General features: G+C 34.6%; 2 protein-coding genes across 2 annotated transcripts; both read left to right on the forward strand.

Moving 5' to 3' along the window:
- Positions 1-13,160: 13,160 nt before the first annotated feature.
- On the forward strand, positions 13,161-14,845 carry LOC21387274 (LOB domain-containing protein 6). The gene is made up of 2 exons (XM_010111845.2): positions 13,161-13,899; positions 14,608-14,845. Exon 1 carries the CDS (start codon positions 13,188-13,190, stop codon positions 13,863-13,865), a length of 678 nt encoding a protein of 225 aa, XP_010110147.2. The 5' UTR covers positions 13,161-13,187; the 3' UTR covers positions 13,866-13,899; positions 14,608-14,845.
- A 7,352-nt stretch (positions 14,846-22,197) lies between these two features.
- On the forward strand, positions 22,198-24,869 carry LOC21387275 (multiple organellar RNA editing factor 1, mitochondrial). Its single transcript, XM_010111846.2, has 5 exons — positions 22,198-22,715; positions 22,836-22,933; positions 23,063-23,128; positions 23,283-24,073; positions 24,779-24,869. The coding sequence occupies exons 1-5, from the start codon at positions 22,321-22,323 to the stop codon at positions 24,788-24,790; spliced, it is 1,362 nt and encodes a 453-aa protein (XP_010110148.2). The 5' UTR covers positions 22,198-22,320; the 3' UTR covers positions 24,791-24,869.
- The last annotated feature ends 1,054 nt before the right edge of the window (positions 24,870-25,923 follow it).

The following is a 25,923-nucleotide window of genomic DNA, read 5'->3' on the forward strand; positions in this document are numbered from 1 at the left end:
TTATAATTAGCTTGTGATGATTAAGGAATCTAGTGAATTAAGGATGAAATTCTTGATTATTTGACTTTGTTCTAGCTTATTTGGCCATGGAAAATTTTGTGAGAACTTGGTTGAAACCCTAGGAATTGTGATATGGTTGATGATAAAATGGAATGAGAAAGTATGTGATTTATGTTTGGTGGTCGAAACAATGGATAAAACGAGCTAAGGTTAGCTCAGGAAACATGCAGAAATAGGCGGAACTCTGCGGAAATTTAGTTTGAGTTTTTTTTTTAACTAAAACTGAATTTCAAGAGGAATAAGGGATTTAAGTGTGAAAAGTAAGGTGATTCGATAATCGGTGATGAATAGAAACCGAACACAATAAGAATTCACAGTTTTGGACTAAAACTGAAAATTTGGCCATAACTGAGGAACGTGCACGGTTTTAGTGCAAATTCTTGAGATAGGAAATATTTTGGGATTGAATACCAAACATAAGGATTGTAGACCTTTCCGAATTGAATTTTCAATGTATTATTGATCTTAGATTTTGAATCTAATGATCGAAAATTTATGCAATAGGATTGATTCACGATTGAAGTCGGAAAGCATCAAGTGAGACAAAGGACGCATTGATAGCGAAACATTGGTAAGTACAATAGTTTTTATGGCTATATCACGAACAAGCTATTTTTCTATGTTGCACAAAAATTATGCTTATGGTAGACTTTTGAATGTTAGATATAATGTGAATGTTAGACACAATGTTAAGCATGTATCTACAATACTTAAGTAGCCGTAGAACTTTATTCTGTGAAAAGTATGTAACGATGTTAAGTCAAGGTCAAGTTAAGAGAAAGAGTTAAACTTTAACGAAAAGTCAATCTCATGATAAATTGTTCAAAAATGAACAAATTCATAAGATTTAACTAAAGTTACCGTTTCAATGAGAAAATTGATAAACGGTAAGAGATCAAACATCCTGTTTGTACCAGCCTTCGAAAGAAATGTTATTATGAGACTATGAAAAAAATGAAACCGTGACTGAGCTGGATTGGTTAGCTACCCCACTCCTCACTGGTTATGCGCACTATGGTACAATAGGACAGGGCCCATAAGAAGTAAAAGACAAGAAAATAAAAAATAGAAACCATTCCATATAAAGGTACGATATCTGTAAAGAAGAATGAAAAGAATGAGCAACAGAAAATGAAAGTCGTTCAGAACGTGAAAATACGATGTGAACGACTAAAATGAGACGAAAGCAGAACAAAGAATGTAATGAAAGAAGAAGAACATAAGCCATACATGTTTTAACAGTACAAAATGTATTATGATATATGACATGAATACATATATGGGTATGCATAATTATTGCATCTGTTATGACCTATTGATACTTGTTGAGTGAAAGCTTATTAAGTTTGTTCGTGTTGTAGGAAGCTCAGGTAAGGCACCGGCTCCCTGAAACTTGTTAATGGGCATGCATAGAGGATGTAGCAGCGGAGTGTGGGCAAGTGGGTTGTGGATGCATCACGTGTTTTGAAAACGCTGTTAAACTTTATGTGTAAAAAAGTAAATAGTGTTTTATAAATATAGATGAGTTATGTAACGAAAGTTAAGCATACGAGACAGTGCGGCTATGCATAGCAACCTCAAGTCAAGGTATGACTAATATAATAGAATGCTGTCAGAATGCTACAACATTTTAGGTATGACTAATGTAACAGAATGCTACAGCATTTTACGAATAGTTGAAAACTGAATGCTAGCCAAATGCTACAGCATTTAGACGTACACGGTAAGAATGGAAAAAAAATTGGCCTGAATTTTTAAGAGGTTATAACTAGTAAGTAGTAGGGGTTAAGTATGAACATAGGATGATGATCAAAAGTTAGGGTCGTCATACTAGATTACATCCACATTGATCTTTGGGGGGCTTCATGAGTGCCATCTCATAGTGGAGCCAGGTATTTCTTATCCCTGATAGACGATTATTCAAGAAAAATTTGGATTTACATATTGAAAAATAAGAGTGATGCTTCCAGTAAGTTTAAGGATTGGAAGACTCTTGTAGAAAGCCAAACTGGTAGAAAGATTAAAAGATTAAGAACATACAATGGCTTAGAGTTCTGTGGTGATGAATTTAATCAATATTGTAAAGAAGTGGGGATTGCTAGACATCACAAAGTGAGGAAAACTCCGCAGCAGAATGGACTGGCAGAGAGGATGAATAGAACACTCATGGAAAGGGTGAGATGTATGCTCTCAAATGTAAATTTGTCTAAACACTTCTGGGCAGAAGCGGTTGTCACTGCAGCTTATGTTATTAATAGAAGTCCTTCAAAAGCTATAGAGTTGAAGACTCCTGAGGAAAAATGGTCTGGACATCCCCCAAGCCTGGAAAATTTGAGAGTCTTTGGTTGTGTAGCTTATGCTCACATCAATCAAGGGAAATTGGAACCAAGAGCACTAAAGTGCATGTTTCTTGGCTATCCAGATGGTGTGAAGGGTTATAGGCTCTGGTGTGTAGAGAAAGGATAGCCAAAAATGTTCAACAGCAGGGATGTAGTGTTCAGGGAAGCATAAATGTACTACAATGAAGCAATGGAAAGGAATGATCCGGGGCAGGATAAGCCAGGAAAGAGGTTTCAGTTTGAGGTGGAGTCGTCAGAAACTGCACATGAGTCAACAACTGAGGATGTTGAAGAACAGGTGGAGCTGGAACAAGAAAAAAGCTCTAGAGACTATCTCCTTTCAAGAGACAGACAAAGAAGGCAGATTAGAGCACCAGAGAGGTTTGGATATGCTGAAATGATTTCTTTTGCACTCATTACAACCGAATAGATGAGTGGAGAAGAGCCAAAGTCTTATTTTAAAGCCATTAACAATGAAAAGGCTCATAACTGGATAGAAGCTATGAGGGAGGAATTAAATTCACTGTACAAGAATAAGACTTGGAAGCTGGTCAACAAACCTAAGAAGTAGAAGATAGTTGGCAGCAAATGGGTATTCAAGGTAAAGGAAGGAATCCCAGGTGTTGAAAAGCCAAGATACAAGGCAAGGCTTGTAGCAAAAGGCTTCACACAGCGTGAGGGAATTGATTACAATGAAGTTTTCTCACCTGTGGTAAAGCATAGTTCAATTAGAATGTTGTTATCTTTGGTTGGACAACAGAATATGGAACTGGAGCAGCTGGATGTTAAAACAACATTTCTCCATAGTGAACTGGAGGAAAGCATTTATATGTCACAATCACAAGGATTTATTGAAAAGGGTGATGAGAATAAAGTTTGTATACTGTAAAAGTTCTTATATGGACTTAAACAATCACCTCGGCAGTGGTATAAAAGATTTGATTCTTTTATGTTGACTAACGGCTTTTACAGGTGTGAATATAACAACTGTGTCTATAGCAAAGTGGTTGATGATGAAACTGTTATTTACTTGTTACTCTATGCAGATGACATGTTGGTGGCATCCAAGAACAAGACTGAGATAGAGTAGATGAAGCAGTTGCTAAAGAGTGAGTTTGAAATGAAGGATTTAGGACCTGCTAGTAAGATATTGGGTATGCAGATTATCAAAGCAGGAACACTTTTCATCTCTCAAAGATATTATGTCGAGAATGTGTTAAAAAGGTTCCAGATAGAGCAGGCAAAGCCAGTCCTCACACCATTGGCACAACATTTCAAACTTTCGATGAGTGATTCACCAACAACTGATGAAGGGGCAGCTTTTTTGGTGAAAGTACCTTATGCAAGTGCAGTGGGTAGTCTTATGTATGCCATGATCTGCACACGTCCAGATTTGGCATATGCTGTGAGTGTAGTTAGTAGATACATGGGAAAACCAGGGAAAATGCACTGGGAAGCTGTAAAGTGGATGCTTAGATATCTCAGGGGAACAACTGAAGTAGGATTGATGTATAAAAGACATGAAGAGAGTGTTGACAAGGTGATTGGTTTTGTGGATGCCGATTATACTGGTTGTTTGGATACAAAGAGATCTTTGACTTGGTATGTGTTCTCATTTTGTGCTAATACTGTGAGTTGGAAGGCAAATCTCCAACATGTAGTCTCGCTCTCTACCACTGAAGCTGAATTTATTGCTGTCACAGAGGCAATAAAGGAAGCAATCTGGATGAGAGGAATGGCAACAAAGTTGGGTGCACAGCGAATTGTTACAACAGTGTTTTGTGATAGTCAAAGTGGGATTCATTTGGCAAAGAATTAGGTCTACCATGAGCGAACAAAGCATATAGATGTGAGGCTCTACTTTGTAAGGGAGATAATTTCAAAGGGAGAAGTCTGGCTGGAGAAAGTTTCAACTGAAGAAAATCCAACTTACATGATCACAAAGTCACTGGCCAGTCAGAAGTTCAAGTACTGCCTACAGCTACTTCAGGTGATGGAAAAGTAAAATCAAGCCAAGGTGGAGAATTGTTAAAGACTTGTGTGGCTAGGAATTTTACTTGACTCAGCACAGAGGACAAAGGACAACAAGACACGTGGTCTAATTTGTTTCAACAAATTCGGCTTAGGCTAACAGAGTCAGTTTTGGGGTTAACCAAATTGTATTCGGTTAGGGATTTAATTGTACATACGAGATTAGATCTGCTTCTTCTAGAGAGTGTGGCTTTGCTCGGTTATAGAGAGAGAAAGAGTCTCTAGAGAGAGAGAGAGAGTCTTGAGTCTGTTAAGGGAAGAGGCTTGTATAGAGGATTGTGTTCTTGATTGAATAATAAAGTGTTGAGGTTTCCAAGAAATTGTTCTTTGGTTAACAAATTATTCTTGGTGTGTCTAAATCAATTTTGTGAGTGGATTTCCTTTTCTTGTTTCATCTAGAATTTTGCAGAGGTTGTTTTTTCAACAAATAATAAGTGGAATATCAGTTAGATTTTACTTTGTGAGTATCATTACCTTCGCAAAATAGTAATTTTCATTATCTAGATAGGCATTACAATAATTACCAATGACAAATATCATTCTGACTCATATAGTAGTTATCATATTTATTGGTGGTTATAAAGGTGATTACCAGCATCAATGCTAAATTTTTTTTTCTTGTGAGTGAGATTTTGATGTTAAATTCGCTTTCAAATTAGTTTTTTTAGATACACAATCTAGACTTTTTTTATTTTTAAGATTTCTGGTTTTAGATTTGAAAAACAATTTAGATCTCTCTCTAAGAGAATAAGAAGCAAAGCAATTTATTCTCACGCACTTCAAATGCAAAAGATTTTTTTTTTTTTTTTTTTTAAAAGAAAAAAGCTAAGTGAGCAACGAAATTGGAATGAGGCAGTCCACTGTTAATAACCGCCTAACATGATACACCTACAAAACAAAACTTGTCTAAACTTTCGGGGGGGAAAAAAAAGAGGGACGGATTGGATTTCAACGGTGCAAAACTAATTCAATAAAATAATGAAGGGGGAATGGATTAATCAATAATCAATAAATACACTAAAAGGATGATACAACAAGGATTTTGCTAAATATTGTATCAAAACCAGTGAACCCAAGTAAATAAATCCTTTATTCATATAGGATCATACTCCAGCGTCAATGAATTTGTTACAGGCCATTGAAATTAAACTAAACCTTTATACTAAAGTTAAGGGATAACAAGTCGGAAATAAGAAAAACTGTTTAAGTTAGTAAAGCGCATAAGAAATAAGACACTTACAACAATTAGATTTACTATGTGAGTATCGTTATGTTCGCAAAATAATAATTTTCTTCTCCAACAGTCATTATTATGATAATTCTCAATGTTAACTATTATTGTGACTCATATAGTAATTATGATACTAATTAAATGTTCACTTGTTATTGTCACTTTACAAGACTCAAGTGGTTGGATGCGTGACTGTGTGTGATTTAAATAGTTATTATAATAGTGATTTTATGTGTTTGTTCTTGCAAAATAATAATTACGTCTCAATTGGTATAAAGAACTGGAATTGTAACATATTTATTCAAAAGCCGAAATATATAATTGGCTTATTTGGGTGGCCGGACAATTGTTCTTGTTTTGGTCAACACCACACCCCGAAAGGGATTTTTTTTTTCCTTTTTATTTTTCCCCTGGACCTGAAGAAATGTATATTAATTAATGGAGCTAAAAGAAGCCAAAATGAGCATTTGGAGGAATCTGGAGATTTGTTCGATTGTAAATTCCCACGATTTGTAATGGCCGGCTTCATATCTCCACCATTAATTAATATTATTATTCCATGATTGTGAGGAGGAGGGGAATCATATTAAAGAGTTGTAGTAGTACTCCTTCAAAACTAGTGCAGTAATAAGAGCAGAAAGAGAGCATCTGCATATACATACATACATATACATACATACATATATATATATATATATATTATATAATGAAGGGTAGGTTTGGGAGCAGAACACCGGCGGCAGGGATGATGTCGTTTGTGACAAATGGACGCAAAAACGACACTGCAGCACCAGTGAAAGACGAAGATCTGTCTCTATTCCGGGAGTTGCACCAACAAAAACGCCGCAATCAACTCCTAAACCCTCTTTCTGTTTCTGACGAGTTTGATACGACTTCCCCCTTCCCAACTCATCATGATCATCCAAACGGTATTAACATTACGTGTGTATATATACATATATATATATATATATATACGCTTTGCTTTATTAATATGAATTAATAATTAATTCTATATTATATGCTCTCCTTGCTATATGTTTCATAACATCTCTGCTCATCTATATTATCACTTTTCTTCGCATGCATATGGTGATCACTTATAATTAGTCCTAATAATTAGATTCATCTGTCTAAATAGGATGAGAGTAGTATTAAATTAATCCTAATAAGCTGTACTCACGTACAGGAAATTACCAAATCTTCAGAATTCCATCTAACAAGAAAGGATCTGCTGGGTCGGATTTTCTTGCGGAAAACGACAAACATGATTATGATTGGTAATTTTAGTACTACTTCACTTCCTTGTTATAAATTCTAATTAAAAAGCAATTACATATATATATATATATTGCATTACATTAATCATCTGTTCCTAGAACATATTATTTGATAAGGTTGCAATTACTAATTAATTAATTAATTAATTAAGGTTGAAAACTCCGCCGGCAACTCCTCTTTTTCCTTCAATTGAGATGGAAGCAGCTGCAAATAATAATAATAATAATAATAATAATAATAATAATAATAACAATGCACAGCAAAAGGAAAATACAGTACTGACTCCACCACTTCTCCAACTAGCACCTCTTTCCAGGGTATGTACGACGTTCAACATTTCATTTTTATAAGTTGCAATAAATCTATTCAGATTGTCAATCTCTTTAAAACCCCTCATCTTTTTTCAATATTTGGTACATTGCTAGGAATTGAAAAGATACGATTTTGTAACTTTCCATTATTTTCTAAACTACTTTTCAAAAGTTAACATGATATATCTTTTTACTTTGTTTTTTTCACCTCACTTTTTTCATTTCTCTCCTTTTTCACTTTAGGAGAACACTATTCATATCTGCATAATAAGCTTAATCACTGTTGAATGCTTTTCTGTCATGTCTTGTTCATTTTATGATTTAAATTATTCAAGTCTTATTATTACAGTATTTTTTTTATATAAATTTAAATTTAACTTTTTTATTATAGTATTTTTCTTTCACTTACACAACTCAAGTAATGATTTGATGAGTTATAAAAAAAAAAAAAAGGAATTAAGCTTTACTGGTATATAACATTAATATATATTCGTCAAAGGTCATTCTACATATATAATAAGCATGGAGATAACGTAACCCTTACCTAAACTAAGTAGTCGTTCACATTGTGGCAGGCCGGCTGATTAACGATCTTGAAAGTTCTAATTTCACTTGAATAGAATATATGCAATTAAGATTCGAATTATCTGTCTAATTTTTTTAAGGGAAAAATTATCTGTCCAATCATATTATGTCCGCTCATTATTTGATAAGCTGAAATATTAATTAAAGCATGAAAAAAAAAAGAGATTTCAGATTAATTTTTTAAAAGATATGGTAGAATATAGTTGTTAAGACACCATTTTGAGACACTACATACAGTACTAGTGCTGCTCACATCATATATAAATACTACTACAGTTCTGGTTTAATTTGAGTCATTAGACAATCATGACATTACACTGGCCGGCCAAGCTAATATTGGTCACTCGTGTGGTGATTTACATTAGTTTTCACACAATTTATATGCAATGCAGAATATCGTATTAAAGTATTAACTTATAATTAAGGATCATCATTTTCCATTATGAATTAAATTATTGAATTCATTTATTTATTACATTTTTATATTACATTATATATGCATCTGAACCCATGAATAGTTCAACAAGAATTGGATTTTAAATTTAAAAAAAAAACGCATCTGATTGACCTCGTAATTGCATTAATAACACGATTATAAATTATTAAGTACATTGAATTCAGTGTTCCGAGTCTAGCTTATTGATGAATGTATTGAAGAAAAAAAAAAAAAATATATCCAGTTTGCAGGAGGGAATAATAACTCCGAGGTGTCATCCAGGCCCAGCAAAAATAATATTATCGGAAATATTGACGTTCAAAAGCCAGCTGCTCACAACAAAAAATCAAAACCTACAGCAACATCAAAGAACGACGTCGTTCACAAACCATCATCAAGTACTACTACAACTAATTATACAAAGACTAGCATTAGTTCAGCATCTAAAGAAAGGCAATATCACAACATTATTCTGGGATATTCCAACGAGACACCGCCTAATCTAAGAACGGAGCAGCGGTCCTCTTCCGCTACACGGGGCCGGGCTGCCGCAGCCGTCGCTCCACCGACAAGACCGAGACAGAAGTCGTGCTCGCCGAGCGTCACTAGGGGGCGGAAGGCGGAGCCAATATTAACGGTGAATAAAAACAAGTTGCTGCAGGCGCAGGAGAAGAATACTAGTATGGTTGTTGGGAGTAGGATGGTTGAGAAGGTCATGAACGCTAGAAAATCTGCAATAATATCTTCTTCTACTAACAATAATACCAGTAGTATTATCAACATTAACGCTGGTCATCGACTCAAATTAGACACGAAGCCAAACTACTGGAACTCGAGGCCTAATCAAAAATCTGCAGCAGCCTTTGGATTAGCAGGGAATGAACATAATAGTAATAGTAATATGGTCATCAGTAAGACCCTCATCAGCCGAGAAAAAGCCAGGTCTAAATAGCCACACTTATATATATACACACACACACACACTACTCCAAGCCGGGACTAGCTATATACATAGCTATAATATGCATGCATTAATTTTATGTATTGTGTAAGAACTATATATGAGATACATACACATATATATGTAACTATAGTCAGATTTTTTTGGACATGCGAAAGTACAATTAAATCATGATCTATTTATTAATTAATGTCATAAATCCAAGAGTTAACTTAATCGAAGATGTATTATAAAGTGATGAGTGCACGTGCAGCTGATCTGGTAATTGGATTGATACATACAGAGCGATTTGGTCAAACACATGATCAGTGACAGGACGCCTACGCTAACGGGAGAAAAGCTAGGCACCTTTGCTCTTGCTCCTGCTCCTGTGCTGAATATATAATTAATAATTAATAATTAATAAACAACAAAATTAATAATTAATTAATACTAATTAGAATAGATTTGAGTGTGGGGTGGTGGTTGTGATGAGTTTAGTTAATTTAATAAATTATTGTTGTTTATTAGGATAATGTATCTATCGATAGGGTTACATATATAAGACTAGCTGTTAAATAATATGTGGGTTTGACCGAGATTAATGCGAATTCTCAAAAGCAGAGAAGACGACGTAATGATTGAATTGCTTTTAAAGCAACCATCGACATTTTTTATTTTTTTAGTTATAATTAGTTTAATAAGGGCGTTGGTGGATTGTTGTTTTGCGTAATAATTATTAATATTAATGGAGTACTGTGTGAGATGAGTCGATGAATATCATCGCGGTGCTAGACTGATCATCACGGTGCTAGGTGGACATAAAACTTTGGAGAGTCTATGCATGATAAACCTACATTGTCAATAATCACAATATTATAAGATTCTAAGCTACGATATATAGAAATTAATACTTTTAGCAAGTGTTAGAACTGGGTTTCAGCACTAGGGAGTAAGATTCTAATTTAAAAGGTTAATTTAGTAAGTGGAATAACCCACTTCCTTATGATCAATATTAGCTCATGTTTATTGTAAGTTGATTATGGTTTATGTACCCATGGGCTTGTCAGAACCTCCCAATATATTTATACGGATGTAGATACTGGCGGTGTTTAAACCCATTTGAAACAATTTAGATGGTTGTTTGGGTGATAAAGTCCCGGCTCAAACACAAATCTCTGTTTCCAATGCGTATTCAAATACAAATTCAGATTTTGAAATACGTTATGCACAATTTATTCTATTTCTCAAAAAAAAATCATAGGTGATCATTCATCGTCATTAATTTTTCTTTAAATGTTTATTTAGCTATTGATTGTGTGTAACATGGAGAGAGATCTAAAAAGAGGGAAGCTAGCAAAGATGGAAAAGATGCTATAGAAGAGGTAGGTGTAGAATATTATAGACATAATTATAATAATGAAAGAGAAGTGAAGAGGAAAGAAGGGAAGGAAGGGTCATTTCAGCGGGAAGGAAGCACAACAACATCATCACATAAAGCCAAAATCCTCTCAGAGTCTGGGCCTCCTCTCTCTGCCACTTCTGCAGGGCCGTGTTATGATATGTGTTACAGCCCCTATAATAAATAATAAATATCTTATTATTATTCTTATATTATATTATTTAAAGTAAAAAAGTTTTATTTTAATTTATTTTTTTAAGGCAGTACTAGAACAAAGAAACAAAGTGGAGAGACTAGCAATTATCAAAAAAAAAAAAAAGAGAAAAAATAGCTGCTAGGGGACTTGTTATGAATATTTCTGTTTGTTTCTAAAATATTTCTGATATGATCAAATAATATGGATGTGTACATATATACATATACATTTTTTTTCTATATTAATGGAAAGAGAAAATAGCTCTCAAATATTCATCAGTAGTAGTCGTCTGTATTGCCTTTCTCCGCGTCTCCTTAGCCTCTGCTTCTGGGCGATTTTTCCTCTCTCATTCTTTCTCTCTCTTATTTCTCGTCTCCTTCTACTTGTTACTTACTTTCTAGTTTCACTTACTATTACAAGTACTACTGCTCCTACTACTACATCCCTTTCTTTTCTCTCTCTCTCTCTCTCTTCCAAATAATCCAATATTGGTATACTCTATAAATAATATATATATTTTTCTTTGTGGGTGTGTTAAGCTTAAGGCTGTCTTTGGTTGCGTGTTTCAATATTCACCATCTTTATATGCATTTATACTTTATGTTGATGAATGCCTAGCTCTCTTTGTGTTTTTCCGGCGAACAATTAGAGAGAAAAAGAATGCGCGACGTAGCTCTTATCTCTAGCAATACCTAGATTCTCTTTTCTCTATTATTTTTTATCGATCCCTTAATTTTATAAAAGAAAAAATTACTTATTCTATAATAATTGGAGGCATTTTTCAACATTACATAGACAGATCACTTCTTCTTCTTTCACCCCCCTCCCCTGCAACTCTCTCTAATTTCTTCAACAATTACCCCACAAAGAGTAAATTCGCTAAAATAAAGACAGTATAGTTTTGCCCTTCCTCTTTGACATCCTAATTCACTCCAATCCTTCCAATATTATTTATCAAATTTAATTAGTCTTGAATATTATATTCTTAGCTAGAGTTATAAGTACATCTAGCAAATTAAAACACCTAATAATATATAGATATTAATATTGATTGTGTTATTGTAGTGCTAAAGTATTCACTATTTATATATATTCAACGTCTCCCAAGGCAGCTGCAAGCAACAAGAAGGAATTAGGCAGCGGAAAAGGCTCTCTAATTTCCTCATCAACGCACTACAGTCCAAAGACTAAAAAATGTACTACTCTCCTCTCTCATATTCTCTTCATTTCCTTCCAATTACTCCTCCTTCTTCTTCTTCTTCTTCTGTTTTAAATAGATAGATACATGCACTGTTACTATTATTATCATCATCACCATCATTATTATTATTATTATTATTTTAAGGACACATGATGTGGTGGTAATTGACAATTGTAAGTAAATCCCGAGGAAGAAGTCTTCAAATATCAAAACCTCCCCTTTACTTCTCAAAAGTCTCATTATATCATTATTTACAGAAAGTTAAGAATATTATAATACATTTGTGTGTGTTTGTTAGGTGGTAATTAAGAAATAGATGAAAGATCTGCTTTCCCAGCTTCCATTGGAAAGAGTATCATAATATCCCAGCTTTCTTCATCTTCTTCTTCTTTTTCTTCTTCTTTCACGAGATCCAATCAACCCCTCATGCTGAAAATCTACACCTTTCATTTTCTCTGCGTTTCTTTCTCCTAAAATTCTCTTCTTCTTCTTCGTCTTCTTCTTCTTCTTTCTCTTCTTCTGCTTCCGTATTATTAGCTTTTATGCTTTGTCCCTCTCTAAACCCTACCTAACCTGCAATATTATTTTCAGGTACACTCAAATCTCTCTCTCTCTCTCTCTCTCTCTCTCTCTCTCTCTCCCCTACAATATTTTTTCCGGATGGCGATCTAGCAAAATTTTGGAGCTATATATAGAGGGACAGATGTATATATACAAAAAATTTTCAAATTTTGCTCTTCCATAAACTAATTAAAGGAGAATACACTATGATATATTTGTGTGTGTGTGTGTGTGTGTGGGGACTTTCCAGTTTTAACGATATCCATCGCATTCGTAGAAGATCTTAATTACTAAAAATACAAATATTCGATTGTGTGTGGATGTGTTGTCTGGAATATTTCATTTTCGAACAACTTCTTTTTTATTTATTTATTTTTTCCTTGTGGGGGTTGTAGTTTTGCTATAAACTGTAGTTTTAATTTTCATGGTGCTATCACATCAAACGCTTTTTCTCTATATAAAGATACTGATAATATTGTTGTATATCTTTTAAAAAATTTTTTTTTACCTTCATTAACTTGTATCTACATTTGAATATTAATGCGCAGAAAAAGGAGTGAGTGAAGCTAGCAACAACAAGATAAACATAAAGAGTACTAGAAAGATCAATTTAATGATGGCATCATCGTCGTCAAATTCACCGTGCGCGGCGTGCAAGTTTCTGCGGCGGAAGTGTCAGCCGGAGTGCGTGTTCGCGCCATACTTTCCGCCGGATCAGCCGCAGAAGTTTGCGAACGTGCACAAAGTGTTCGGAGCCAGCAACGTGACGAAGTTGCTGAACGAGCTGCACCCCCATCAGCGTGAGGACGCCGTGAATTCCCTTGCCTACGAGGCCGACATGCGCCTCCGAGATCCTGTCTACGGCTGCGTCGGCGTCATCTCACTCCTCCAGCACCAACTTCGCCAGCTCCAGATGGACCTCACCTGCGCCAAGTCCGAACTCTCCAAGTACCAAAGCCTTGGCCTTGTTACTGCTCACCACCACCATCAGAATGTTGGCATCAATCTCATCGGTGGCGGCGGCGGAGGAGCTTCCGCTGCTCGGGACCACCACGGCCACTACCACCACCACCACGGTGGGGCCCACTACCAATTCTTCCCGCGGGATCAGGCTGCAGCAGCGGCGGCGGCACAGCAAATGATTAGGAGTACTTTTGATGCCGCCACCGCAAACTACGACGCGGCCAGCGGGCTTTTCTCTGCGGCAGCAAGCATTGGGCAGCTCAGTCAGTTTCAGCAATCGAGGGCGGCTGCTGGGGACGACCGCCGGACTACCATTGATCCTTCTTAGGGCCTAATTTCTTTTCATCACACCATAAATATAGGTATATATATATATATATGAATTAATTAAGCATATATAGTAGTATATATTATAGTTAGTAAGGGATTTTAAACTAGCTCAATCTGATTGTCTGATTGCTCGAGTTAGGGTTTTCTTTCAGAAAATTAACCGGGGTGTGAAAAACTTTGATCATTTCTGCCGTACCACTGCATATAATGTAACGGGAACTTTCAGCTAAATAAGAAAATAACCATGATAAGAAAGACGATTTATATATGATACAGTCATGAGATATAATTTACATATGCATGCGCTGTTGAGTGATAACCATGTATAGGCTATGAGAAACTAGGAGTTATTTGTGGTATTTTCTTTTATATATTTTTATAACCACACACTCGCACTATTGCCTATTGCATGCATGCAGCCTTAGGAATTCACACGATTGCATTTTGAACAAGTTTCGACATATGTAATACTGTCTTACTATATATTTACAATCATGTGCGATAGTAATTAGTATATCCTAGAGCTATATATATATATATATATTTTTTTTTTTTATCTAGTTAATAATAACATATAATTAGTGGTTTAATTTTGTTGTGTCACTGCTGTATAAGAATCATGATCAACCCAATGGCAATATATCTTTGTTGACCTTTTGTGCCTAATATATATATATATATATATAAGTATATATATATGTATGTATGTATATAATATGTGTTTCTGCACTGCATTGCAGGGGTTTCAGGCACATTCACTGTTTGATCTGCAGGGGAAAGCGACTCTCTGATTCAGAAATATTAACAGAGAGAGACAGAAGCTCTGCTGGCGAGAAAGAGAGAGTAGTCATGTGGTGTATGTGTGTGTGCGAAGAGCGATCGAGAGAAATATTGGTATTTAATCTTAGGTTCTGTCTTATGATGATCTAATACGTGATGATGAGTTTCATTGACAATTTTGTTATATCCACATTAATATTCCCCATACATATATTAATATATGTCGGGTTTTTTTTTTAATTTTTTTTTTAAGTTTCTAAACCAATATTTAACTATCTCTAGCTAGCTATTTAAATTGTTGATCATGGAACTAAAAAGGATGAGGAAAAGGAAAAAGGAAAAAGAAGAAGAATAAGAAAGGGAAAGTTGCCAAAAGTGTACGTAGTTGATATTGAATTTGCAGTCTCACAGTTGAGAGGGGTCAGTTAATTGGGGTTATCCCTGATCCTTAGGAACACTGTGGGTCTGCATTTGTTTTGTACACCGCTTATTTCAAACTTTTCTTTTCTTTTCTTTTCTTTTCTTTTGTTTTTTTTTTCTTTACGATGCACAACAAAACACAGTTTTTACATCCAGACAACCCGGCCTTATTTTTCTGCACTTTTCTATTTGCAAATAGTTGAAGCATCCAATCTGTTATATATTATATATATATATATATATTTTTCTTCTTTACAATTGTAGACAATCATGTGAGAAAATGTGTCCATATAATTTTATTAATTAATATAACACGGATACTTTTTAGATCATTATCGCATAACAATTATGTACGTAGTAACGTCCAAGCATAATTGGGATATTAAAGCTAAAATTGTATTCACCAAATTTCCATAATTCAATGTGCATAATTTTCATATGAGATCATTTATTAGTACTTAATTGGTTCATGAATTTCGGATTTGTAAGAACGGGTACTAATCAATAAACAAAACCCGGATGTCGTAGAAATATTCCCTAGGAAGCCTTTTTCGGTTTTTTTGGTCTTAATACTATGTACCAAATGCTTTGGTGACAATTCATGGAATTTAAGATGTATATATATGCGCGCGCGTGTGTGTGTATGTATGTATCTCTTGTATTGTACGTTCCTATTAATGGTTTGTTCCAAATCCCTAATTTGGTGAGAATTCAAGGCATGCATTTGCGATGGTGCCATGTCCAACCAAAAATGCGAGTACATTTTTGTCACATGGTTGTCTCTCTATTATATAATATACATCACTTAACCATTGCTTTTCTACGAAAACAACAAATTTTCAGTTGAAGTTAATACTCTTCCTATGCTCCTGGCTGGCATATTATATCAATTTGCATGATATTTTCTCTCCAACCATATAAAAAGCGATGCATTGTCAAACAACAATTTGCAAATTCGAAGGTAAAACACTAACGGACTCAAAATTACCTGGCTAGGAGAACAAAACTATATATATTCACAATAATACATGCATGCATGCATGCATACATACATTGATACATACATACATACATACCTACATACGTAAGTACACGTATGTGTGTGTAGTAGACTCCTGTTAAATGAGAATTTAAGTATTTCAACTACTTGAAATTTAATATATGCAATATGTTTACCCTCTTTGTGTTTTGTTTTGTTTTTTTTTTTCCTTTTCTCATGGTTGTTTGATTTGTGTACAGTAGTATTTCTGAAGGTGTTCGTCATCTCATTGTTTGGACAGATCAAGCAAAAAGAATAAGTAATGAATTAGCTAATTATACATACATATATATGTATATATAAACATGATACATATATACATGCATGCATGTTTGAGACATGATCATTAATATGTGGTGCACATAGGAGAGAGCTAGGTAAAATAGTTAAGGGCCGCAGGTATAAGGCATATTTCTGAAACAAAAGCAGAAGACAATGGAATGAGACAGAAATAAAATATTATTATTATATTATATTCATAAACTAAAATAAAATTATAAAAAAAGAGAGAGAGAGAATATGCTATGGAAATTAATTAATAAGTGAATGGGTTAGCTACTTTGGTGGGTGGTGGGAATAAATGAGATTTTGGGAAATTTAAAGTCAATATCTCTTCATGACTGGTGTCGTCTGTTTGGCAGAATGAAAAGCATGAAAGGCCGTTTGCAGAGGAAATGTCAAGCCCATGCATTTAATACTCTCTCTCTCTCTCTCTCTCTCTCTCTCTCATTACTATTCTACATCCCTCTACAATATTATAGGATATAAGTAACTCAAAATCCAATGCAAACACACAATACATACATACATACATATAGAGAGATCCTATCCTATCCTATCTATACAATGCAAACACAAACTCGCGCATATATATATATATATATGTATATATATAGAGAGAGAGATCCTATCCTATATATACATATATACACAGAAAAGATGGAAGAGAGAGAAATTAGACCACACGCATAACATATTAATTGAGACACTAGCTAATTAATAATTAATATGTATAATCAATTACTAGCTGCTTAATATATATACATATTCAATGCAATGCGAGGGAATGGAGAAGTTAAAAGATGAAAAGAAAAAGGGGAAAAAAAAACTCATATTCGTTACTTGTCGTTATTTGGGTTCAAAATGAAAAGAAAACGTAGTCAAATCATCTGAGAGAGCAAATAGTGAAAATTAATGAAAAAAGAAAAAGCAAAAAGACTTTTTGGGGATTTGGATTTGAATGGCGAATTCAATAGGCAATGATGACGTACTTGCGCAATGATGGTTTTGCCTTTAATTGCATTTGCCAGTGATATTGTATTCTTCTCTCTCCTCTTTCTCTTTCTCTTTCTCTCTCATATTTATCAACCATATATCCATGGCATCCATATTCAGCTATAGCCAGCCATGGGACTTGGGAGGGTGCTAATAGTACTGCTCACGCACATACACGGCATATTATATATATGCGCGTACAATACGTATTGATTTATGCATGACTATGTATATTATATATATTATGTGTCTATCCATCATATATAATTATATTTGATATATAAATGTGCATCTGTTAATGAAACGATACTATTATGGGATTGAGATTTCAACGCGTACGTGCATGACTAGCTTTACAAAGATGATTACCAGAACTAATTATGAAAATACAATATTGTGCTGCATAAGTTTATATTTTTTATCCGACGTCTACAGAATTATAATATACCGTATACGTAATATATGACTAACTAGATGTTATTGGAGGATTTTATATATAAATAAATATTAACTAATTAATTTATGGTTTGGAATGACGATGTATAAGTTTTCGGAGTTGTAATTGAAAATTGTAAAAGTAAATTCTTAAAAATAATTTAAAAATATAAAATGTTGCAATAATTAATAAAAAAAGTAAATATATAAACTAATAACAATCAATTAATGTTAAATTTACTATTAGCACATTAAATATACATACATATGTATATGTATATATGTGTGTGTGTATATATATATCTAATCTAGCGGCCTTTCATTTTCATGTATGGCGATGTGATTGTTACCAAATACGTACTACATATAAGTACAGCAATTTATTATACACATGTATATGTGCTTAGCAAACACAACATGTCACGATGTGCAATCACTTTTTTTATCATATTAATTAAGTACTGCTTAATGGAAGGGAATTATATTAGTTAGGAATTACAGAAAGCAATTAAGAAGAAAAGAACATATATCGAAGAAAATATCAGCGTACGACTTAATTTGAGATCATTGAGAACAACTGCTCTCAAAATATATATTTGGTCCACGCGTGCTCTCTGTCTATGAACTACTGCAGAAGTTCTGTAATTTCTCTATTAATTAGTTTTCTTCTTAATTTTCGTTAATTTTTTTTTAGTTTAAAAAAAGTGATTCGAAGGAGTGTTTTTTTTTTTTTTTTTTTTTTCCTTTTAAATGAATTCTCAGATAAGGGATCAACAACGAAACTAACGAAATTATTTTTGTGAGCTGGAATTTGACCGAAAGTGTTGAAAAGACTAATTAACAAGTCAACTTGGAGACCGTTACTGTTGCTTCTGAAGCTGATTAGCTCTAAAATAATAGATTTAATTAGCAAGCATTTAGGAATCAGCGAAAGAATTGACAAAAATTTAAACAAAAAAATAAAAAGAAAAGAAGATGAATCTTAAAAGGTAGTGGGATATCCCGACAGAAGCACGCCTTCCAGAGGCTACAGACTTGAAAAAAAAAAATTAAAAAAAAAAGATTGACAATAAATAAATAATTATAGGAATAAGGAATTGCATTTATTTCAAGTTGTCCCTCTGAGCAGTGGGACGTTGGGATCCCCATTCCATTTAAATATTTGCTATTTATTTTACTAATTCATATATTTTGTATGTGTATATATATGTTTTATTGGTACTTGCTACTAACATCAAAGGCCATCCTTTTGCATTAATTGGACAGTGCCAACACAAGAATTATGACACCCTAATACTATTCAGTATTCAATTCATCCATATAATATATCCTATTGCAGCATTAGACATGAATTTTGGACGTGAGATGTAAACAGTACTAAATATTCATGAATTTTGTACAGTATCAAACTTAAAGTCTCTAAGCTAAACAATTTAATCTCTAACCATCGGAAGTTAGTCTTTAGACGATTAAAAGAATATTATACGCTCAAAGTTAATAAGTCTTTTTGTTCAATAAAGAGATTAAATATTAGTATCTTATTGTCCCGTTTTAAATAGTTTTTTAAACCAAATTTTATGTTTAGAAATACGTTTGGTAATCTTATTTTTGTTCTCTTCTCAATTTTTTAGTTTAGGACTTAAATTTGATGTAACTCTCAAAACATGCACTATTTCTAAATAGAGGAAAAAAAATTTAAGAATCTTTGATGATTTTGACTCACACACACACAGTCGTTGTAGTACATAGTAATGTCATGACTACTTAATTATGACTTATGACTTGACTGATCCTCCTCCTCAAATCAAACTTGACCATTCTTCATATTCATACACATACATCTTCCCTCTCTCTCTCTCTCTCTCTGGTTGGAGTTTGGTGTGGCACGCACGCTTTCCAACAAATGAAGAAGCCTTTGCCTTTACGGAAGCAGTAGATCATCAGAGTTACATCTTTTTCCATTCCTTAATTACATGCCTTTTGTCCCTCCTCTCCAAGCTCCTCCCAAAATTTCTTCTTCTCTGTTAATTCTCCCTTTTCCCACCAACTCTCTCTCTCCTCTCTCATACAGTTTTAATTCATGTTTAGAGCAGAGAAAGTCTACATGACGAACGCTTTTACTCAACGGAACAAAGCTATTTAATATTTTCATAACAACGTACGTTATTCATATATATGGGGAGTTTTAACGCATTTAACCTCTACTTTGCTTCTCCAAGGTATGCAGGCCTTCTTTCCAGAGGGCGAAGTACAAACTATTTGTATATTTACTTTTTTAAATAAACTAAACTTGTAATGGTGTTTAATATTAATTTTTTAATGTTTAGAGTTGAAAATTTGTGAATTTATATTATAGTATAGTTTATTTTTGATTGACTAGAGATTTTAAATTTGAAATGAGAGTACTGAAAAAATAAAAAAGTTAAGGTATAGTTTAAATGTTTTTTTTTTTTTTAAAATACCATGTAAATCTTGTAATTAAAACAGTTTCAGGAAAAACATATTAAGGAAAATATGTAAAAGCTTTTGAATGAGAGGTAAAATATAAAAGAGCTTATGGGCCCAGTGATGGCAGCTGCCCCTCAATCGTTCCCCTAGGCCTCACCTTACTTTGTTCCTGAATGATGTACACATACTTACTTATGAACTGCAACCTGATATTAGTGTTGATACCTGATTTCATATCAGGCCCTTATGGGTTCAAGCCCAATGCTTTGCACCCCGCGATATAATTGAGCTTGCTTCGTAGACTCAATTCACGCTTGGAGAACTCTCATAGATTGTGGTTTGGTGGGCCATAAGTGATCACATAGACCCATTTATCCTTAATTTGACCCAATTTGAAACTTGCTTTAAGGATTTTTCAGACTTAGTCAAATTAAGTATGAATCGGTAATGAAGGATTCAACCCAAAAAAACATTCCCCTTGTATATGGAAGCCTAAAATCCTTTATTTCAGCCATTGAAAGGCTCAAAAATCAAGCCCAGTCCTTTAGAAATTTTATCCATCTCAAAGGCCTGAGAAATCCATTAGTTTTGACTCATTCAGAGGCTTTTCTCCCAATTAGACATGCTTCTCAGAGCACTCCCCGTGTTAGGCATGCTTTCCCAGCTCTTCTTCGTATCAGGTCGTCTATTCGGAGCACTCGTGCATATTCGGAGCAACCTGGTATCAGAGCAATATATTGTCAGAGTAAGTACCATAGTTGCTTGGTCATTCTCGTACAAACAATCTCCGATAAAGGTCTGACACACAATGAGAACCCCGAAAAGGTGAGTCTTCGGAGTACTTGGTTAAGTCAAACACTTTCGGAGATTTTAGGTTTGAAGTCATTGCGTGTCAGCCTAAAATCGGAGTTTCATCCAGCTAACCGGATGACGTAACCTGTCAATACAGCGTAACACTGTCCGGTTAACCTGACGTAGCCCACCGGTTAACTGGGCCCAGTATTCCAGCCCAATTTTATTTCTTTATTCGAACCCGAGAGTTGTATATATAATTCAATTTTTAATTCAAATAATCCAATGTAGAAATTACATGATTAAAAGAATTATATATTTATATGCTCATATCAAATAAAAAAAAAATATTAATTCAAATAATTTTCTTAAATTAATTTACACAATTAATTCAACCGATAAATAATTCTTGAATTAATTTCAACACTTTATTAATTTAACCAATTTATCTTGAATTAATTTAAACAATTAATTCAACTGATAAATCACTCATGAATTAATTACATCCGATTTATAACCAATTGAAAAAACAACATAAGTTATTAATATGTAAAAAATACATCGTATCGTATTAAAAAAATATACAAGCTAGCAGAGAGACGCGATGGACATGTATTGATCAAGCTCTTATAATCACAACAATACTTGTTAACATAAATTTCCTTAATTAACTACTATTCAACTTTAGTAGTCTAAAACGCACTGGTGCTTGTTCTCTCTCTCTCTCTCTCTGTTTTTTTTTTTTTTTTTTTTTTTTTTTTTTTTTTTTTTTTTTTTTTTTTTTTTTTTTTTACTTTGTTTTGTTTTCCTTTGTTTTTGGTTTTTTTTTTTGTGCTTCTTTCCCCTTTTTAACTCAATTTTTTTATTTCGTTTTCGGTATCTCATTAAATTTCAAATCCCATCCTAAATTCTATTCCGAAATCTTAAATCCTAAATATATGAAAGAGTGGACATATAACTATTGTTCATCAATTTAATCATCTCTATAATTTATAAGTTTAAATAAATAATTTTTAATTTTTTCTTTAAAAATTTAAAATTATTATAAAAAAAATTATAAATTTAAACCCATAAAACAAATGCCACCAAATTTTTATTAGAACTCAATACTCGCACAGTAAGCTAAACTAGTATTATTAAATAAGCAGCAAAATATTTGACGGTGCCTTTTTCGTCCTCACTGGTAGCGGGTACCCTAAAATCTCAGCAAAACCCTAAATTTGGTTGCTGCCAAATCCCAAATTCCAACTGCAGCCAGCCTGCCATGGCGCTGAGCACTCGCCGCACTCTGAGCCGCACCGTCTCCAAGCTCTACCGCTTTCTCGCGGCCAATCCCACAAATTCAATTTCTTCAGGGTCATCGGCAATCCCTCCTCAATTCTTCCACGCGCAGTCGCCGTCGCACGAGAAGAAATGGTCACTGCTCCTCCACTCGCGCGCCTTCCGATCGTCCTCTCCTTCCCTGTTCTCATCATCATTCCGAGGAGCGGCGTACGGAGGCGGTGAGGGAGAGGAGATTGGGCCGGACACAATTCTGTTCGAGGGCTGCGATTACAACCACTGGCTTATCGTCATGGATTTCCCCAAGGACCCCAAGCCCTCTCCCGAGGAGATGGTCCGGACCTACGAGGAGACCTGTGCCAGGGGCTTGAACATCAGGTCCACTCTCAAAACAAATATTATTGCTTTCTTTTTTATTTTTATTTTTATTCTTTGCCTGGATTATTAAGTATTTCATCCTACAAAAGTATGATTAGTAATTATTATTTTTCTTTTTAGTGTGGAAGAGGCAAAACAGAAAATGTATGCTTGTAGCACAACCACTTACATTGGCTTCCAAGCTGTTATGACCGAAGAAGAGTCTGAGAAATTCCACGGTACTTTTTTACTTCTATGCTTTTTGCTGGCATTACATATATATATATATATATATATATATATATTAGTTATGCTGATAGGATCATAGGATAATAAATATTTTGCTTTGCTTTGCTTTTCTTGAACAGGTCTACCTGGAGTTATTTTTGTACTCCCGGATTCTTATATCGATCCCCAAAACAAGGAGTATGGAGGTATTTCAACCTATGACATAATACATATCTTCTGCTTATTTATAGTCATTACTTTTTTACTAATGCTCAGTTGCTATTGACGGATTCTATTATCAATTTCATGTTCTAAGTCTGTTTTTGACTCAAAGACTTAATACTTGCAATTATCTATCAGGGGATAAATACATTAACGGAACAATCATACCAAGACCGCCCCCAATTCAGTATGGGAGGCAGACGGGAAGATATCGTGATCGCAACAGCAGGCCCATGGACCAACCAAGATATAATCGACAAGGAGGAGAACCGGCACCACCATATCAGCAGCAGAGAAATCCTCCATATGGTTATCAAGGAGGGCCGATGCCAAATGAGCAAGGGAATCCCTCGTATGGTCACCAGGGGCCTATGCAAGGAGGACGGATACCGAATCAGCAGCAGGGCAATCCCATGTACGGTCATCAGCAGGGTCCTATGCAAGGAGGAGGAGGTGCCACTGGAAGGAACCATGGACCCACACAAAACTATCCATCCCAAGAGAATTATGGTTTCCCTGGACAGGGAGAAAGAAGAGATACTATGCCGACGAATGCTCCCTCTCCCGGCGGTGGGAATCCTTACCAGCAAGGAAACTACAATCAACGGACTCAAGAACAGAGGCAATGGGGGCAGTCAGATCAGAGGAACTTTGCACCTCCTAGTCCCAGGCAACAAGGTGGTTTTAGGGAAGGCTACAGGAACGATGGACCAGGAGCGGATGGATATCAAGGCCAGGGGTTTCATGCGCAAGGGGGAGCCGACTCTGGTTCTGTTGGGCAAGGAACAACTTCTAGTTCTGGCCATGGGCAAAGTTCTCCTCCTCCTGGGTATAGTCAAGGTCAAAACTTCTCCCGTGGAGAGCAATGGAATTCAGAAGGACAGCAGCACCCTAACTATCCACACATGGGGCGAACACCAACTGACCAAGTAAGTCACCCAACCCATCCGGCCTCGATTAACTAACACGAATTCCAACTTATGGAATACTTAAATAGAATGGGAAGAAAAACATAAATTACCTGTGGAGTAGTCACAGCTTACAATTGCTTGATAAAATGGCATTCCTTTTATTTATTTTTGGTGTTGATTTTTTGCTTACACCATGATATGTTCAAGTATAGCATACGATAGCTTCTTTTTAAGCTTAGAGTGCTGATAATTGGCTAGTGCTAAGCTCTCGATTTTCATCTCTTAATTTATCTGAGTTTATAAGAGTTTTTTATCCGGTAATGCACATTTACGTACAAAAGAATATCTTGATTCTTGATCAACACTGTTTCAAATAAGTCTACTATGTCACGTCATTTATAGTTTTGGCATAAGATAAATCTAGTAATTTATGAATCAAAAAAGGGATTGCTCTAGCAATGACTTGTTAAATAATTTATACCACTAACGGAAACTGGAAGCATTCATCTTTGTATCTTTGTCGGGGACATAGAGCCCCTAGGAGCGGTAATTCGGTTTTAAGATGCGACAACACGACTTTAACTCATCGAAATTGCTGACACGAATTACCAAATATTACGTGAAGTCGGAGGAATTCCAAGGCAGAGAAGTTGTTGAGAGCAAACCGGTTTGTGTATGCTCAAATATTACGAGTTAAATGATAAGGGTTGTTGGTTTATGCAGGAAAGATATTGATGACGTTTTAGATGTTTCTTTGGGAGGAGATTTGCAGGGATTTTTCGATAAAGTTGTGAGTCACATGTCTCTTGCATCTTCTCATGAGGAAGCGAAGTTCGAAATCTTCTTAATTCCGTCGTGGTATTCAGTTTGTATTTTAATGTTCCAGCATCTTTAACTTTGTTTGGAAACAGAATTCAGATTGAGGAACATTTTGTTTTATTTAAGAGCTGCTGCTTTGATTTTTCTACTGCTTAGTTATACACGGTGAGCTTCCATATGCTCATTTTATTTTTATGCTGCACAGTACACTGCTCCTGAAGAGATATACAGTAGTATCCTAAAGTGGTATATGATGTCTTCTAACTTTTAACTTCCAACATTGTGGGTCAATTTAATAACAAATACTAAATTTGACCAACGAGCGTTTGGTTCATAGATTAAAATCATTTTCGATTTACGTTTTTTTTTTTTTTTTTTTTTTTTTTTTTTTTTTTTTTTTTTTCGAATCAGGGAACGAATCTAGGTACTAAACAATAGACTCAGGCAATTTGATATCTTGATTTTAGTTGACAAACTTTCCACTCACATACTCAACTTGATTTCTCTTTGTCAAGTGTTGATAGTTTATGAAAATGTCGGTATTACAGTTAATTTAAAAACAATGTCAATCATGCCATCATGATATTGAAGGACAATCTTACCGGCAAAACTTTATCTCTACTGAAATACACTTCCGAGGGTTTCCAAATGCTTGAGAAGAGGTGGCGAGCGACGATTTAAAGGATATGCATGAAGGAAGGAGGGGCTGTGGTAGGAACTTTGCATAATTCTGACATAAATTCGTATGCACCATAATCAGCAGCATAATATGCAAAGCCAGGACAAAGCCTCCATAGCCAAGTCTTATTACACTGATAATGATAATAAATCCAAAGTTTTTGTTTATTGTTATTTGTTTTAGATTGACGTTGCTTCTCGTCCTTGTCTTTTCAATTATTCATCTTTTGTTTCCATCAATTACTATACTATTTGAGAGACGACAACAGCCAACCAAGAGGCAAAATGCGTATGAAATGGTTTGGTTGTTGAGATAACATAATTGAGTGTGGTGGGAGAAAGAAACAAATGAAGTATAAACAATTTGGTTG

This window comes from Morus notabilis, unplaced genomic scaffold (assembly GCF_000414095.1).
Source record: "Morus notabilis unplaced genomic scaffold, ASM41409v2 Scaffold1448, whole genome shotgun sequence".
Classification (NCBI taxonomy): domain Eukaryota; kingdom Viridiplantae; phylum Streptophyta; class Magnoliopsida; order Rosales; family Moraceae; genus Morus; species Morus notabilis.